The sequence below is a fragment of the Triticum dicoccoides genome, chromosome 7B, assembly GCF_002162155.2.
Source record: "Triticum dicoccoides isolate Atlit2015 ecotype Zavitan chromosome 7B, WEW_v2.0, whole genome shotgun sequence".
Classification (NCBI taxonomy): Eukaryota; Viridiplantae; Streptophyta; class Magnoliopsida; order Poales; family Poaceae; genus Triticum; species Triticum dicoccoides.
The window spans coordinates 95,969,738-95,984,874 of NC_041393.1; the positions used below are offsets into that span (position 1 = coordinate 95,969,738).

A 15,137-nucleotide genomic window follows, 5' to 3' on the forward strand; every position below is an offset into this window, starting at 1 on the left:
TTATCAGGCGTTGGTGATGTTCTACTATCTTTCAGTTTTGTCATGTGGACTTGTACTTTGTTCTTTATGATATGAATGAGACACGTATTACCATGCAAAAAAAAAGAACATTACCTCCGTTCGTATATATACGTATCTAAACACCTATATCTGGACACCCATATCTTATCTCTTGGTATGTCTAAAACAAGCTTTTTGGATGGAAGGAGTACAAAATTAAGGATGTTAGGAAATCTGTTCTAGAAAATTGAAAAAATTCTTTGAAAAGATAAAAAGTAATCACATACGAAAAATAAAAATGTTTGTATGTATGGAATAAAATGTTCATCACATCTTTAGAACATATTCATGCACTCCCTCCTGTCACACAATGTAAGACTTTTTGCAAGCTAGTTACTATATACATCTATCTATTAAGCAAAGGTTATTTTACATTTCTACCCTTATTTCATGGGTCATGCTAGGCACCAGCCCTGATCAGGGATCAGCCACCTCGACATCCACCCTTCTCATAACGCACCTTCGCGAACCACACACTTCCCTCGCCTCGCGATTCCGCAAACCACGAGCTCTGTTGTAGCATCACCCATTCGTCTCGCCGCAGCCGCTAGCGGGTCTGGAGTAGTGTCGACTCGCAACAAGACCCACCCCACCCCCTGTCGCCTTGTAGCAATGACTCGCAACAGACGCCATGCCCTTGCAGCAAACACCCTCTGCCTTTGCAACACCGACACTCTAGTGCTCTATTTCTTGCCGCAAAGAAGCACAACAACGACCACCTTTGCAACACAGAGCGGCATGCTTGTAGCGTCGGTGGTCATTAATGCTTGCAGCATCGCCACCCCCCCTGCAGCACCGATGGCCAGCTTGCAGTACCGCGCACACCGTGCGGCGTCTTTGGATCTGGCACGAGAAGGCCGGCGCTGGTGGTGTAGCCTTGCTGCAACGGTGGCGGCGATGCGGTGGTGGGTGGTAAACAGGGAGGGCCGTTGTGTGCGGGGGAGAAAAAATGTGTGGGCGATGGGCTGTGGACCCATGAGGATGCGTGGCATGCAAAGGAGGCAGTTGACACAAATGTTAGATGAGCCTCTAAAGCATTTGCATAGTTTATTTCCAGCCAACAGTTCACCCTAGTTTTCGTCAATGATCACTCTTCTGTTCTGTTTTCGTCTTGTCAAAGGCCTTTTGACCATGATTAAGGCAATTCTTTACAGGTGAATCCATTGACAAAAAATGGTTTGAAGATGTACTCTAATCACAAAACAATTCATGACTAGAAAATCCCTAAGGCACTCATACCGATGGCTCCGTATTCTTGCTGCTTGCTTAAACCCATGGAGCGCGTTATGGGGTTTATGGACATGGTATATGTTTGTGCAAAATATACCAATTCATTAATTCATCAGCTAAAGCAAAATTCTCAACGATGCCTTAATCTCATTACTGATGTTTCTCTCAATCAAAGTTAACCTGAAATACACTTCTTAGTTGTCACTCGAGATCACAATCTTGAGGTGAGAATAACCAATCCGTGTACATGCCAACTCATGGTGTGTTCATTTTGTGTTACTTGTGCTAACAATCACGAGTAGAATTGTGTGTGGTTTGTTTTCTTGTGGTAAAAACTACACGAGTAGAATTCGCATGTACTATTTGATTTCTGATGCTTCTTCTTAGCTAACATATGGACATCTATTTTTATTGGTGGGTACATGTGGACAATGCCAGACTTGGAGCATTGTTTTGAACGTTTCATCGTTGAGCCCTTTAGTTTTTGGTCCTTGGTAAATCCATCACACATGTTAATTACTCCCGGGAGTACTTGAGAGCCTCCCTCACGCTTCATTGGACCCATAAGACCCATCTTCATCTCCAATCCTACAAGTTTACACGGGCGTCCCATCTTTCCCATCTTTCACTTGAACGGGGAGAACAGGGTACTCAGAGTCTGGTAAACAAAAAAGATGAACAGACATACAAAATTCAAACATCCTCCGATTTACATTGGATTTCTGTAAGCACATTGATAATTGATAAACAGAGAAAAGTGAATTAACGCATATTAAAATTGTAGATCATCCGTTTTGCGCTTTCTATTGCTTTAGCTAACTGGTAGGTAGATACTTTAGTGACTAGGTTTGGGTTGGAGACGCTCAAAGAACTTCCGCGGGAAATGCTCCTACTTTAGCAGTAGAAATATTTGCCACTTTCGAAATGAGTAACTCAAATGCACGAGCAAAGCTAGTTGAATCGCAAGACAGTTCCTACCGCGGTAAAATCAGTATTTCTTTTTGCGGGCAATCTAAAGAGTATTTTCAGTGTAAACAGTAATTGAACTTATATAACATGTAATTACCGAGTCAACTAAATGATAAAAACATGCACTTGTATGCTCGGTACTCCTTGAGCAACTCATTTAATGAGCACCCAATCTTTAATAACTCGTTTGCTATTATTCGATCTGAAACCATAAAGTCTAACAAAAAAAAGGCCAAGTTAGCAAACAAGCAAAGCTCCATTTGCGTCCCTCAAAAAGCTCCATTTGCGTTTATCATTTTCTTACCATAGTCTACTTTTTTTATACCAGGAATAAAATAGGCCATAGGTAACTTGACAGTTTAGCAATGATACCATGAAAAATAAACATAAAATAAATTGAGGCAGGCACACGTGGCTGTCACACTTTAGCAAAATTCTTGTCTGAAACATGCCATTGGTGGTAGATATTTAAAAAACTGCTGCCGTGATTAGTCATAGGCAGAAGGAAATAGAACAGGCAAATAAACACTAGCCAAATCAATTATAAATTGTTTTTGTGAATCTTTACACAAAGTATAAATGTCAAGGACAAAAACTGAAGGTCTGCAATATTTAAATTTTTACAGTAATCCATGAAGAAATATGTACAGCAGTTAATTCACAATACATGAAAAATAATCGTGGTTTATCTTTGTTAAAACAGATAGTAACTGAGACAGCACTGCGCGTACTGTATATATATCATACACTATCTTCTTCAGGCTTATCTGAGGGCCTGATCAGAGGAGCTACCCTCTCAGAAATGATGGCCTTACCATTCTCATCCCGTTTGACAGGGTACAACACATAGTGTTGAATTATGAAGAGAACATCGAAGAAAACAGTTTCCTACAAATTCAGGGACATGAAATTTAGTAATATTTTATACTGTGAGAACATGTCAAAAAGCTAACAGGTGACCAAAAACGTATAGTCTGTAAAAGACTAGAACTCATGCTCACCAACGAAAGAAGAGTCTTGCCGATATTTCCATAGAAATTCACTAAAGTGTCTGCAGCACAATTTGTATAGTTAGGAAAAGAATCAAAATATATATACATACATAGAGCTGACATGAATTGCAATGAAAGGGAAAATGCAGCTTACGCTGATCAATAGATTGCACACCCATCTGACCAAAGTTCAGCACCCCTCCTGTAAGATCAAGTAAAATATTTCCAATACTCCAACCAACTGTACTCTTCCGCCTGAAGTTCATCACAGCCTAAGGCACATAGGAAACATAATAATGGTTAGAAAGGACACTTAACAACAGCACACCACTTATACTCATGTACTTATTATATTTGCTATAGTTTAGAAATATCCAAGTGAGAATTAGTACATTATAGAACAACAAGAAAACTTCATTCAAATGAAATATAAGAACCAATGGAAACTTGACATATCTGGGGTGTTCATATTTAGTTAAGCTTATGTACTATGCTCTCAACTGCTGATTATTTGATGCAGATACATCATGCTGAATATCAGTGTTACTTTGTCCATATTTTGTAATTTGTACTACGTATATGATATCACGAGTTCAACATTCACATCAGGAGACAGTCATTTGGTTGTACTCTGTAACTTACGTAACGATAATAGTAGTAATACCTGAGGGATGTACTTGACTGTTGTCATCGCAACCTGTATTGAACTGAGATTCAAAAAGATAGGAGGAATCAGTCCCACTTTTACGAACAGAAGCAAGATATATCAATTAAAAACTTTAGCTAATCTAGCTGATAATAACAAGCAACCTTAACAGTGAACGTACAAAAAACTTACTTGAATACATCGATAAGCCATAGCCAGTTACTTTTTGGCCAAGCTACAATGAGGCAAACAATAGCGGCTGACCAGACAACAGCAGAGATTGATATGCACACTTTGGAGACTTTCTGATTTCCACGCTGTATATTTCAAGTTCAAACATTCGATATTAAGTTTCACGATTTAGAAGATGTATCTGCAGTCCCTGAGGACAAGTAAACTAACCTCATAAATAAAAACTTGGTAAAGGGTAAAAGATGTCAAGGCCACTGCATGTAGAGAGAAAGCAACATCATTTGCAGCAACAGGAATCATCTGCATTAAACGATACATTTAGTTAGTGTTAATTTTAGGCCTGGGTAGATATAATCTTGATACTTCCCAATTTTTTTGTAGTTATTGTAGCTATCTAGGTGGAGTTGGTGTAGCGTAATATGTAAATGCCAACGTGGAGGGGCTCTTTACTCCCACTATCTCCTTCAATACGCACACTCGTGCATATTCAAGAAAAAAGTTATTGTAGCTATATATTAGCAAACAATATTAAAAAATAATGGTATTAGAGTATCTGTGGCAGCAAATAAATCAAACAAGATTATTAGGTGGCAAATCTAAATGTTTTAATGTTTAAGATTTTAGAGGATTGACTACAAACTTCCAAATACAGCATTTATTCAAGATCGATGGGAGTAGTTCATGATAATAAGAATGACCTAGCATATTTTGTTTCACAAGTACGTACAATATAACGAAAGACATGGAATGGCTTCTTTTTCTTTGAAAGTACTAACATGTTATTACAATATAAATGCTACTAACAAAAATATCAAATCATATGTACATCTAGACTTTCTTTGGAATTATCAAACTTGCTAGACGTACTAATACAAAGGGCAGCCCCAGTGCATGCAGCTCCCGCTAGACGTACTAATACAATTTGAAATTATTTGCATCCAATATTTGCCCTGAACAAATAAAAGAAGCCATAAAGAACTATAGATGACAATAACCAAATTCAGTTACACAGAAATGATGTGAAATTTGTCAGCTAGAATTGAGTCAAGAATGGCTTTTAACCAGTTGGTGATTGGTCACAGAATAGTCCTAATCGACATCAACAAGTTGTACTGGCTATAATAATGGCTCTCATGGAGAGTGGCAATCCTAATCATAGCTAACAAAACTTTAAAGAAGTGCAGCTTTAAAAATCACAGTAACATTAAAATCATACAAGCACAAACCATGGATAAGTAGCACAATGGAGTGGTCAAACACAAAGCAAGATCCCTGAGCATACCAATATACTGATTGCTATAAATACCAATGAAAAAAAAAATCTCTAGTACAGCTACCTTGATTTTCTACCATTAATCTGTATAGCTAACATAAAGATGCTAAAATGGTCTTCCTGCCTAATTCACATACAAACATAAACACACGAGTATAGGGAAGTCCCTTAGGTCCAATCCAGCCATGTGTTACCCCATCCAAATTAATTGTGTCAACAGACGTGTGGATGAAACCATTAGTTTGCCATTTGATCATCAGAGTCAAATATGCTCTGGGTATGTACCCCAGTAAGACTATTTAGCTTTTTAATTCTTCTGGAATACAACGAACTAAAACAGAGACCTTTTGTTCCAGTGCACCTGTTATGATAATTGTTTGTTTAACAAGCGTGGCTATTATTTAAAAATAAGCACTATGGGTAACTGACTAGACATGATGCAAGATCGCAAATATGCTATGATACTGAAAAAATATGTTGCTCCTAAAATTATTCCCACCATGAACTATCCGTAAAAATAAGGCAGTGATGCCTAACCTCTTTATCACCAAACTTGTCATGATACTGTTTCTGGATGAAGGGGCTGAAGAATAGAGCAGCATTGTATATGAGGTAGGAAGAGTGCTTTGTGAAATTCAGCACCAGAAAATCGAAGTTCAAACCGACGACACTGCAATTTGTGAAAACAGGTAAACCACAGAACAAACCTTAAATGATAACATAGATATTTGGATCACTAACATTCTGAGCTGTTGCACAGAAAACCACGATGGGCCTACATATTTTCTTGTGTCAGAGTACTATTTGAAATAAAAGATGTGTATTTGCATGTTGAACATAAATACTGAACAAATGTAAAGGTCCAAACGAAAACAACTGAGTTAACAAACTGCCACAATTGCGAAAGGTAAATCTAGGGTGAGGCAAAAGAAATGGTGATCAAATACTACACAAATTTGTACCTTGACTGGTTGAGTAGAATTGAAACATTACCAAACTATACTTCAAAGGTCAGACTAAAATATAGAAAAGAACTGGAAAATAGTAAGGTTAAACACGTACGCATTTTCTTCAACTAAAGGGCATACCAAACTGATGTGCTAGAAATGTCTACAATGGGTAGATAAGATTATGAGATCTGCATACGTTTCTGAAGGACAAACCAAGAGGATTACAGTACAGGGTACACTTCCGCGTAAGTCCAAATATGAGAACTCACTCATAACGAATTTAAAACAGCGCCAGTTAGACGGAAGTTTCAGACACAAGCAGCTTTTATTAGTCATGAATTTTACCTAGCCATAACTGCAAGAATCAACAACAATCATGATGGATGGACAACAGAGCGTAAATTATATACTCCATCTGTTCACAAATATAAGATGTTTTGCATATTTAAATATGAACTACATACAGACTAAAATGAGTGAACAAACACACTAAAACATGGCTATATACATCTGATTCAAAAAAAGTTAGAACAACTTATATTTATGAACGGAGGGAGTAGTAGCACGACAAGCAACTACGGTGCGTATATACACCACATGTCCTACTATATGCCAAAATGTTCAGTCTACTTCGTACCCACTGCCCTTTGTTTTGTTTCCTTCCCCTATATTTTGCACACATGCCACCCTCCTGTAAACAGGGCCATTATCTTGTCACAGGAGCAAAGCAATCGTGACAATTCATGGAATTTCCAGCAGCCAAAGACACGGCTCATCATCAGCTCAAGAAAAGCTGCATTTTCTAAAGACTTGACACGTTTCACCACCATATATCCATCCTACACAGGCACCGGACAAATTTCTCAGGTCCATCCATCAATAGGACGAATTTTTTGCAAAATCGACACATACTTCCTCCGTACGGGATTAGTTGGAGGCTCAAACGGATGTATCTAGCACTTAAATATGTCTAGATGCATCCGTTTTGAGCAGCAGGCGAACAGCTGGTCAAATAGATCTAGCCCAAGAACGCTATAGCCAAAGGGGTAAAGAGAAGGGAGAGAGGGAGCACCTCTTGCGCCTGTAGTTGAGGACGACCTGCGGGTAGAAGCTGAAGGACCAGGCCACGAAGGCGATCCACCCGATGACCTGGTAGAGCACCTCCAGCCCCACCGAGTTCCACGACGACGACATCGCCGGCGGCCCGTTGCTTCTATCGCCCCCCTCCTCCTGTGGAGTTTGAGTGCAGGGCCTTCTGACAGCGATTTCTGCGGATTCCGGCCGCTGCCCCGGATTTTATAGTGCGGGAAAAGGAGAGCCGGAATCCAGAGGAAAAGGAATCGATTAATATCTCCCCGATTCCCCGTGCAGCGTCGCCGTCGTCAACGCAATTACTCCCATGCTTGCTGGGGGAAAACTGGACGGGTCTGGTTGCACAACGGATCGGGACGGATTCCCCGGACAGGTGCGGGTTTGCAGTTTCTTTTCGGTCGTGAAAAGTTGGTTTGCAGTTATTGCCAGTTTGACACACACACGAGCTGAATCATTTTTTATTTGCAATTATACAAACTTTCAGCTTTTCTTGGTATAGTTTCTCCACCCGAGTTACTTATCTTCGATTTATCTAGATACAATGTACCTAGACGTGACGTAGTCCTAGATAAATACAGTATAAGACATTTAATTTGGAGCGGAGGTAATAATTGTTAAGAGTTTTGGGCTTGGCCCATTTAGTAATTTCAAATAAATCTCAAATTTTCACGTAAGGCAAGAAATTCTATTAATAAAAAAAATGTAAGGCAAGAGGTGAAGGTGCTATCTTTAGTCCCACCTTGGCAGTGAAGGCGAAGTTTAACATTCTTGTAAGTGTCTCCGCCACATAAACAGTTGCTTTTATCACGTCGCTCTTCTTGAGTGTTGAATCTTTTGATAGTGATTTCTTTCTCTCCGTGAACTATGACCGTCCCCAGGTTTTTTAGGGCGGAAAGGGGAAGGCAGAATCTGTATGCCATGGAATCATTAATTTCTCAAGCTATTGTCACTACAAATGCTAGGTTATGCTTGTTGGGAAAAAACATATGATGGCATTTACGGTTCTTCGCACGCCTGGTTTTATGAACAAATCATGACGGATATACGGTCATGTGTACAGACTGGTATGCTCCTGAATTTTGCAGTTATTGCCATTCAGGAGTTGAATCATTTTTGGCGGGCGCAAGGTGTCAACCGGGTGACCCCGAACGCGGTGTATTAGTTGCCTCACGCATCGTCTGATTGGCATGTCTCTGATAGTTGGATCCAGTAGAACTCCTTTCCGCCTCCACCACAAACCCTTTGCAGTGTCGTGCCCCATCTTTACATAACTCGCATCCATTCTTCTAGCATCGCTACCTCTTGTAGAAGTGACAACATGCAGCGACTCAACCTTTGCAGTGCCAGCCCCCGCCCATAGCAATGCATACATCCCTGCATTGCAGCTTGCATCACTGGTTAAATTTACAGTTGCAGCAATGCTACTTGTGAGCTGCGTTGAGATTTCCTCGGAGATGAGAGGATGAAGCGGTACCGTAGAGATAAGTATTTCACTCGGTTAAGAACCAAGGTTATCAATCCAGTAGGAGAACCACGCAGAACCTCATTAGCGGTACCTACACACACAAAAGCAAATACTTGCACCGAATGCAGACAAGGGGGTTGTCAACCCCCCGACGGTTATTTGCAAGGATCACATCTCGTAGTGATAGAAAGATAAAATAAAACACAAGTAAAATAACGATAAATAAATTGTAACAAGGTATTTTTGGATTTTATATATGATATAAGTAGACCCGGGGGCCATAGTTTTCACTAGAGGCTTCTCTTGAATAGAAAGCATACGGTGGGTAAACAAATTACTGTTGGGCAATTGATAGAAAAGCGCATAGTTATGACGATATTCAAAGTAATGATCATGTATATATGCATCATGTCCGGGACAAGTAGACTGACTCCTGCCTGCATCTACTACTATTACTCCACCCATCGACCATTATCCAGCATGCATCTAGTATGAAGTCAATAAAAACGGAGCAACACCTCAAGCAAGATGACATGATGTAGACAAAGTAAATCCAACCAATATGAATAAACCTCGTCATTTTCTCTTAGTGGCAACAATACAAATATATGTCTTGTTCCCTACTATGTCACTGGGATATAGAGCACCGCAAGATTGAACCCATTATGAAGCACCTTTCCCATTACAAGAAAAAACAATCTAGTTGACCAAACCAAATGGATAGATCAGAGAGAAATACAAAGCTATAATAATCATGCATAAAAGAATTCGAAAAGACTCAAATATTTCTCATGAATAATCTCATCATAAACCCACAATTCATCGGATCCCAACAAACACATCACAAAACAAGATTACGTCGAATAGAACTCCAAGAACATCGATGAGAACATTTTATTGAAGATCAAAGAGAGAGAAGAAGCCATCTAGCTACTAGATATGGGCCCGTAGGTCTGTGGTAAACTACTCACGCATCATCAGAAGGCAGCAAGGATGATGTCAAAGCCTTCCTTGATCGATCCCCCCTCCGGCAGAGTAACAGAAAAGGCCTCCAGATGGGATCACGGAAGAATAGAAACTTGCTGCGGCAGAAAAGTATTTTCGGTGGCTCTTTGTTGGTTTCCAATTTTAGAGAATTTATAGAGGCGGAATTAGGTCAGACGGAGCCAATGAGGGCCCCACAAGGTAATAGGGCATGCCTACCCCCTAGGCGCGCCTTGTTGCCTTGTTCCCTCCTCGGTTGCCGTGTGGTCTCCTCTCGAAGATTCTAGGGTCTCTCTTGTCCAGAAAAAATCATCAAAAGGTTTCGTAGCATTTGGACTTCATTTGGTACTGATTTCCTCGAAAACAAAAAACAGGCAAAAAACAGCAACTGACACTTGGCACTAGGTTGATGGATTAGTCCCAAAAAATGATATATAATTGCATGTAAAGCATCCAAGATTGATAATATGATAGCATGGAACAATAAAAAATTATAGATATGTTGGAGACGTATCAAGCATCCCCAAGCTTAATTCCTGCTCGTCCTCGAGTAGGTAAATGATAAAAACAGAATTTTTGATGTGGAATGCTACCTATCATGTCTATCATGTAATCTCCTTTAGGCATGAATATTAAGATCTGAATGATTCAAAGTAATGGTCTACAACTTGATATAAAGACATCAATACTCATGCATACTAACAAATAATCATGCCTTTCAAAATAAAAGTGCTGAAGAAGTTATCCATACAAAATCATATAGTCTTACCATGCTCCATCTTCTTAACACAAAGTATTTATCATGCACAACCCCAATGACAAGCTAAGTAATTGGTTCATACTTTTTAACGCACTTCAGATTTTTCAACCACCACGCAATACATGAGCGCAAGCCATGGATATAACACTATGTGTGGAACAGAATGCGGTGGTAGAGATTAATAAGGGGAAGTTAAAAAGGAAGAAAGCCTCGCGTCGATGAGGCTAATCAATGGGCTATGGAGATGCCCATCAATTGATGTCAATGCAAGGAGTAGGGATTACCATGCAACAGATGCACTAAGAGCTAAAGTTTATGAAAGCTCAAAAATGAAAACTAAGTGGGTGTGCATCCAACTTGCTTGCTCATGAAGACCTCGGGCATTTGAGGAAGCCCATCTTCGGAATATACAAGCCAAGTTCTATAATGAAAAATTCCCACTAGTGTATGAAAATGAAATCATAGGAGACTCTCTATATGAAAAACATGGTGCTACTTTTATGCACAAGTGTGGAGAAGGATAGTAACATTGCCCCTTCTCTCTTTTTCTCTCATTTTTCCTTTTTTTCTTTTTGTCTTTTTTTTGTTGTGGGCTCTTTTTGGCACTTTTTTTATTTCTTCACTGGGACAATACTCTAATAACTAATAATGATGATCATCATGATGGGGTTATGTACCTAGGGTAGGGTCATGGACCTGATCCAAGTAACTTACCCCAGGACATCCTTTGAAGAGGTCGCCTTCCAGTCGACCAACGAGGATTCACTCGACTGGCCTGAAGGACTCGACCGCGAAGACTCACTCGACCACCAGGAGGTCAAGAGGCACTCTGCACTGCAACGGCCTGTAATCAAGTAGACTTTATGATAGTAAAGGCCTTTATGTGGGGCGTTATCAGTAACGCCCCAGACTTAACTCACCTTAAACCCTCTCCTACGTGGGCTGGCTGGGGTCCTGGCGCACTCTATATAAGCCACCCCCCTCCACAGGCAGAAGGGTTCGGCACCTTGTAGTTCATACACTCATAATCCACTCGACCGCCTCCGGGCTCCGAGACGTAGGGCTGTTACTTCTTCCGAGAAGGGCCTGAACTCGTACATCCTTTGTGCTTACAACCTCTCCATAGCTAGGACCTTGCCTCTCCATACCTACCCCCCACTCTACTGTCAGGCTTAGAACCACGACAGTTGGCGCCCACCTTGGGGCAGGTGTTTTAGCGATTTTGTGGAGAAGTTGCGATTCTTCTGAGTACTTTCATCATGGTGTCTGCTGGAGTTTTGGTCGAGGGTCAAGAGATCCGTCTCGGCACTCTCACCTTCATCGCCGACGACTCCGCATGGCTCCAGGAGGCTCCACTCGACGTAGATGCGCTCCCCGTCCGCGGTGCGACGCATTTTCGCGCATGTGTCCGCGGCGTTCTGCTACGGCAACCGTCGACCCAGTATCGGTCGGCTCCTCCATCGTCCACCCTCCCGGTCTCCCGCCAGCGCAAGCGCTCAGGCCGGTCGAGGCTTCAGCGATGGGTGAGTCACGCGGTGGCTCGCCAATCGGCCACTACCCAAGTTGCGGCAATCGAGCCCAACGAATCTCTCTACGGCTTGTTCGATCAGTCGACTGGCTCCGTAGAGACTGCATCCGAGTGCGGAAGCAGTGATCCAGCGGCGGAAATCTTGATGGTCGACGGGCCCCACAGCCCTCCTGGCTTCGCCCGTGGTGGTGGAGCAGGTGACGGCGGCGACCCTGCACGAGGCTACGAAGAGTACCAGCCCGAGCCACTCGACTCTCTGCAAAGAGAGGAACTTCGCCGCAGGAACGAGGATCCCCTGCGTATTCCCATCGCAGGAGAAACCCCCGAGGCTCGTGCCTTGGAGGAGGCGCGTCTGGCCAATTTGGCCGAGCGCACTCGACTGGAGAACCTTCAGCGAGCACTCGACGAGCGCGCGCGGCAACGAGTTCCCGACACCAGTCGACGTCAACTCTTCCCGCCGACTCAGGTATATCGAACCCCAATTCAGAATTTAGCAGCTGCGGCCCGTATAGCAGAGTCCATCCAGCCTTCGCAGTCGGAAGCTGGCAGAGGTTTGCTGCAGATCAGGGATCTGCTCCGGGCAGCAGGAGATCAGAATTCAGCCGTGTCTCAGTCGCGCAACAGAATTCACAGTCGATCCGTCACTGTGAATACGGTTCAGTCGGCTCACAGCCCCAGATCGCCTCCACGGCGCGAAGGGCGTGAGAATCGGCGAGATCAATATGGCGACAGACTCGACCGAGATGATAGGCGTCGAGTGCCCTATTCCCCTCCGAGGGGTGGGTCTTACGCTCCTCGGCAGCCAGATGATAGGCGTTAGTACAGTACAGGACGTAGGGTTCCAGTTGACCCTAGAGAACCAGGCTTCGACGCGCGGTCCATTATCGTGCAAGGGGTGGTCGACCGGAACAGAGCCCATCGAGGCGCACTCGACAGAGATGTACCCACAAGCAGTTGAGTGCATGTTTCTGGTCCTGAATGTTTCAGCAGAGCTATCAGAGCCGCAGTTATCCCCCCCCCCAATTTCAGGTTGGCAACAGGAGTCAGCAAGTTCACTGGTGAGTCTAAGCCTGAAACTTGGCTTGAAGACTACCGAGTGGCAGTTCAGATTGGTGGTGGGAACGACGAGGTGGCCATGAAGCATTTGCCCCTCATGTTGGAAGGTTCTGCCAGGGCATGGTTGACTCAATTACCTCCTAGCAGCATTTACACTTGGGAAGATCTGTCCCGAGTGTTCGTCAGAACGTTTGAAGGGACTTGCAAGCGACCAGCTGGATTGACAGAGTTGCAAGTCTGCGTGCAGAAAGCTAATGAGACTCTCAGAGAGTATATTCAGAGGTGGATCACTTTGCACCACACTGTAGAGAATGTGTCCGATCATCAGGCAGTCTGCGCCTTCAAAGACGGCGTCAAGAACAGAGAACTGAGTTTGAAATTTGGTCGAACCGGTGACATGACCTTGAGTCGGATGATGGAGATTGCTACCAAGTACGCCAATGGCGAAGAAGAAGACCGACTCCGAAGCGGCAAGCACAAACCGAGTCAGTCGGAAAAAGGAAACACCAGTCGGAAACAGAAGCGGAAGGCTGAACCGGCAGCTCTTGGAGAGGCTCTGGCCGTGACTCAAGGAAAGTTTAAGGGGAAACCAAAAGGATCCTGGAACCCCAAGAAGGTAAAGGATAAAGAAGGGAACGACGTGTTGGATATGCCATGTCACATTCACACAAAGAAAGACGAAGAGGGGAATATCATTTACCCAAAGCACACCACTCGCCAATGTCGACTCCTGATCCAGCAGTTTCAAGGAAAACAGTCTAAGGACAAGGAGAAAGAGTCGGACAAGGCCGAAGACAAAGAGGACAGTGAGGGAGGATATCCGCATATCAACTCCACTCTTATGATCTTTGCAGATGTGGAAAGCAGAAGTCGACTGAAAGTGATTAACCGAGAGGTGAACATGGTTGCCCCAGCAAAGGCAAATTATCTGAAGTGGTCTCAAACACCCATCACATTCGACCAATCTGATCACCCGACTCATATTGCCACCCCCGGGAGGCAAGCTTTGGTGGTCGATCCAGTTGTCGAAGGCACTCGACTGACAAAGGTGCTGATGGATGGTGGAAGTGGGCTGAATCTGTTATATGCAGACACATTGAAAGGTATGGGCATTCCGATGTCCCAATTGAGCACTAGTAACATGCAGACACATTGAAAGGTATGGGCATTCCGATGTCCCAACTGACAAAGGGAAGAAGGCCGAGTCACTCGGCCAGATAGCTTTGGACGTAGTATTTGGTGATTCGAAGCATTTTCGCAAAGAAAAGTTGACGTTTGAGGTCGTGGATTTTCAAAGTGCATATCATGCCATTTTGGGGAGACCAGCCTATGCACGGTTCATGGCTCGACCATGTTACGTGTACCTAAAATTGAAGATGCCTGGCCCCAAAGGAGTGATCACTGTCACCGGTGATAGGAAAAAGGCAGAAGAGTGCTTTCAGAAGGGCTCCAAGATTGCCGATTCCCAGGTGACAGCAGTCGAGTTCGAAGAATACAAGCAAAATGCAGATCCGAGTGACTTGCTGCGATCCAAGAAGCCCGCCACAGAGTCTGCATTCCAGTCGTCCGGTGAGACGAAGCCTGTTCACATTCACCCGACCGACCCCGAAGCAGCTCCGACCCGCATCTCTACAACACTCGACCCAAAATAGGAAGAAGCGCTCATCCAGTTCCTCCGTGAGAACTGGGACATTTTTGCATGGAAGCCCGCTGACATGCCAGGTGTTCCCAGGGGACTGGCTGAGCATCGCCTAAGAGTCGACTCGTCTGCAAAACCAGTCAAAGAGCATCTTCGGCGGTCCGTCGTCCAGAAGAGAAAGGCCATCGGTGAAGAAGTGGCTCGACTGTTGGCGGCAAGATTTATCCGAGAGATATACCACTCCGAGTGGCTCGCTAATGTCGTCATGGTTCCTAAGAAGGACAAATCGCTCCGAATGTGC

General features: G+C 43.3%; 1 protein-coding gene across 2 annotated transcripts; it reads right to left on the minus strand.

The window, feature by feature from the left end:
- Positions 1-1,562: 1,562 nt before the first annotated feature.
- On the minus strand, positions 1,563-7,770 carry LOC119337713 (cystinosin homolog). Of its 2 annotated transcripts, XM_037609872.1 has the most exons (9): positions 7,385-7,770; positions 5,900-6,032; positions 4,300-4,389; positions 4,090-4,214; positions 3,916-3,958; positions 3,406-3,523; positions 3,261-3,310; positions 3,075-3,147; positions 1,563-1,948 (listed from the first exon to the last, which is right to left on the minus strand). In XM_037609872.1, the coding sequence occupies exons 1-9, from the start codon at positions 7,504-7,506 to the stop codon at positions 1,887-1,889; spliced, it is 816 nt and encodes a 271-aa protein (XP_037465769.1). In that variant the 5' UTR covers positions 7,507-7,770; the 3' UTR covers positions 1,563-1,886. The 2 variants fall into 2 exon arrangements, with proteins under 2 accessions (XP_037465769.1, XP_037465768.1); XM_037609871.1 differs by lacking the exon at positions 1,563-1,948 and having other exon boundaries at positions 2,782-3,147; positions 7,385-7,768.
- Positions 7,771-15,137: the final 7,367 nt, after the last annotated feature.

Excerpts from the sequence above, each read along its gene's own strand:
- LOC119337713 (XM_037609871.1), bottom strand. The coding sequence starts at position 7,506 with ATGTCGTCGTCGTGGAACTCGGTGGGGCTGGAGGTGCTCTACCAGGTC. Across the intron at positions 6,033-7,384 it reads CTCAACTACAGGCGCAAGAG|TGTCGTCGGTTTGAACTTCG; the intron begins GTGCTCCCTCTC and ends CACAAATTGCAG. Across the intron at positions 3,148-3,260 it reads GCAAGACTCTTCTTTCGTTG|GAAACTGTTTTCTTCGATGT; the intron begins GTGAGCATGAGT and ends CTGAATTTGTAG.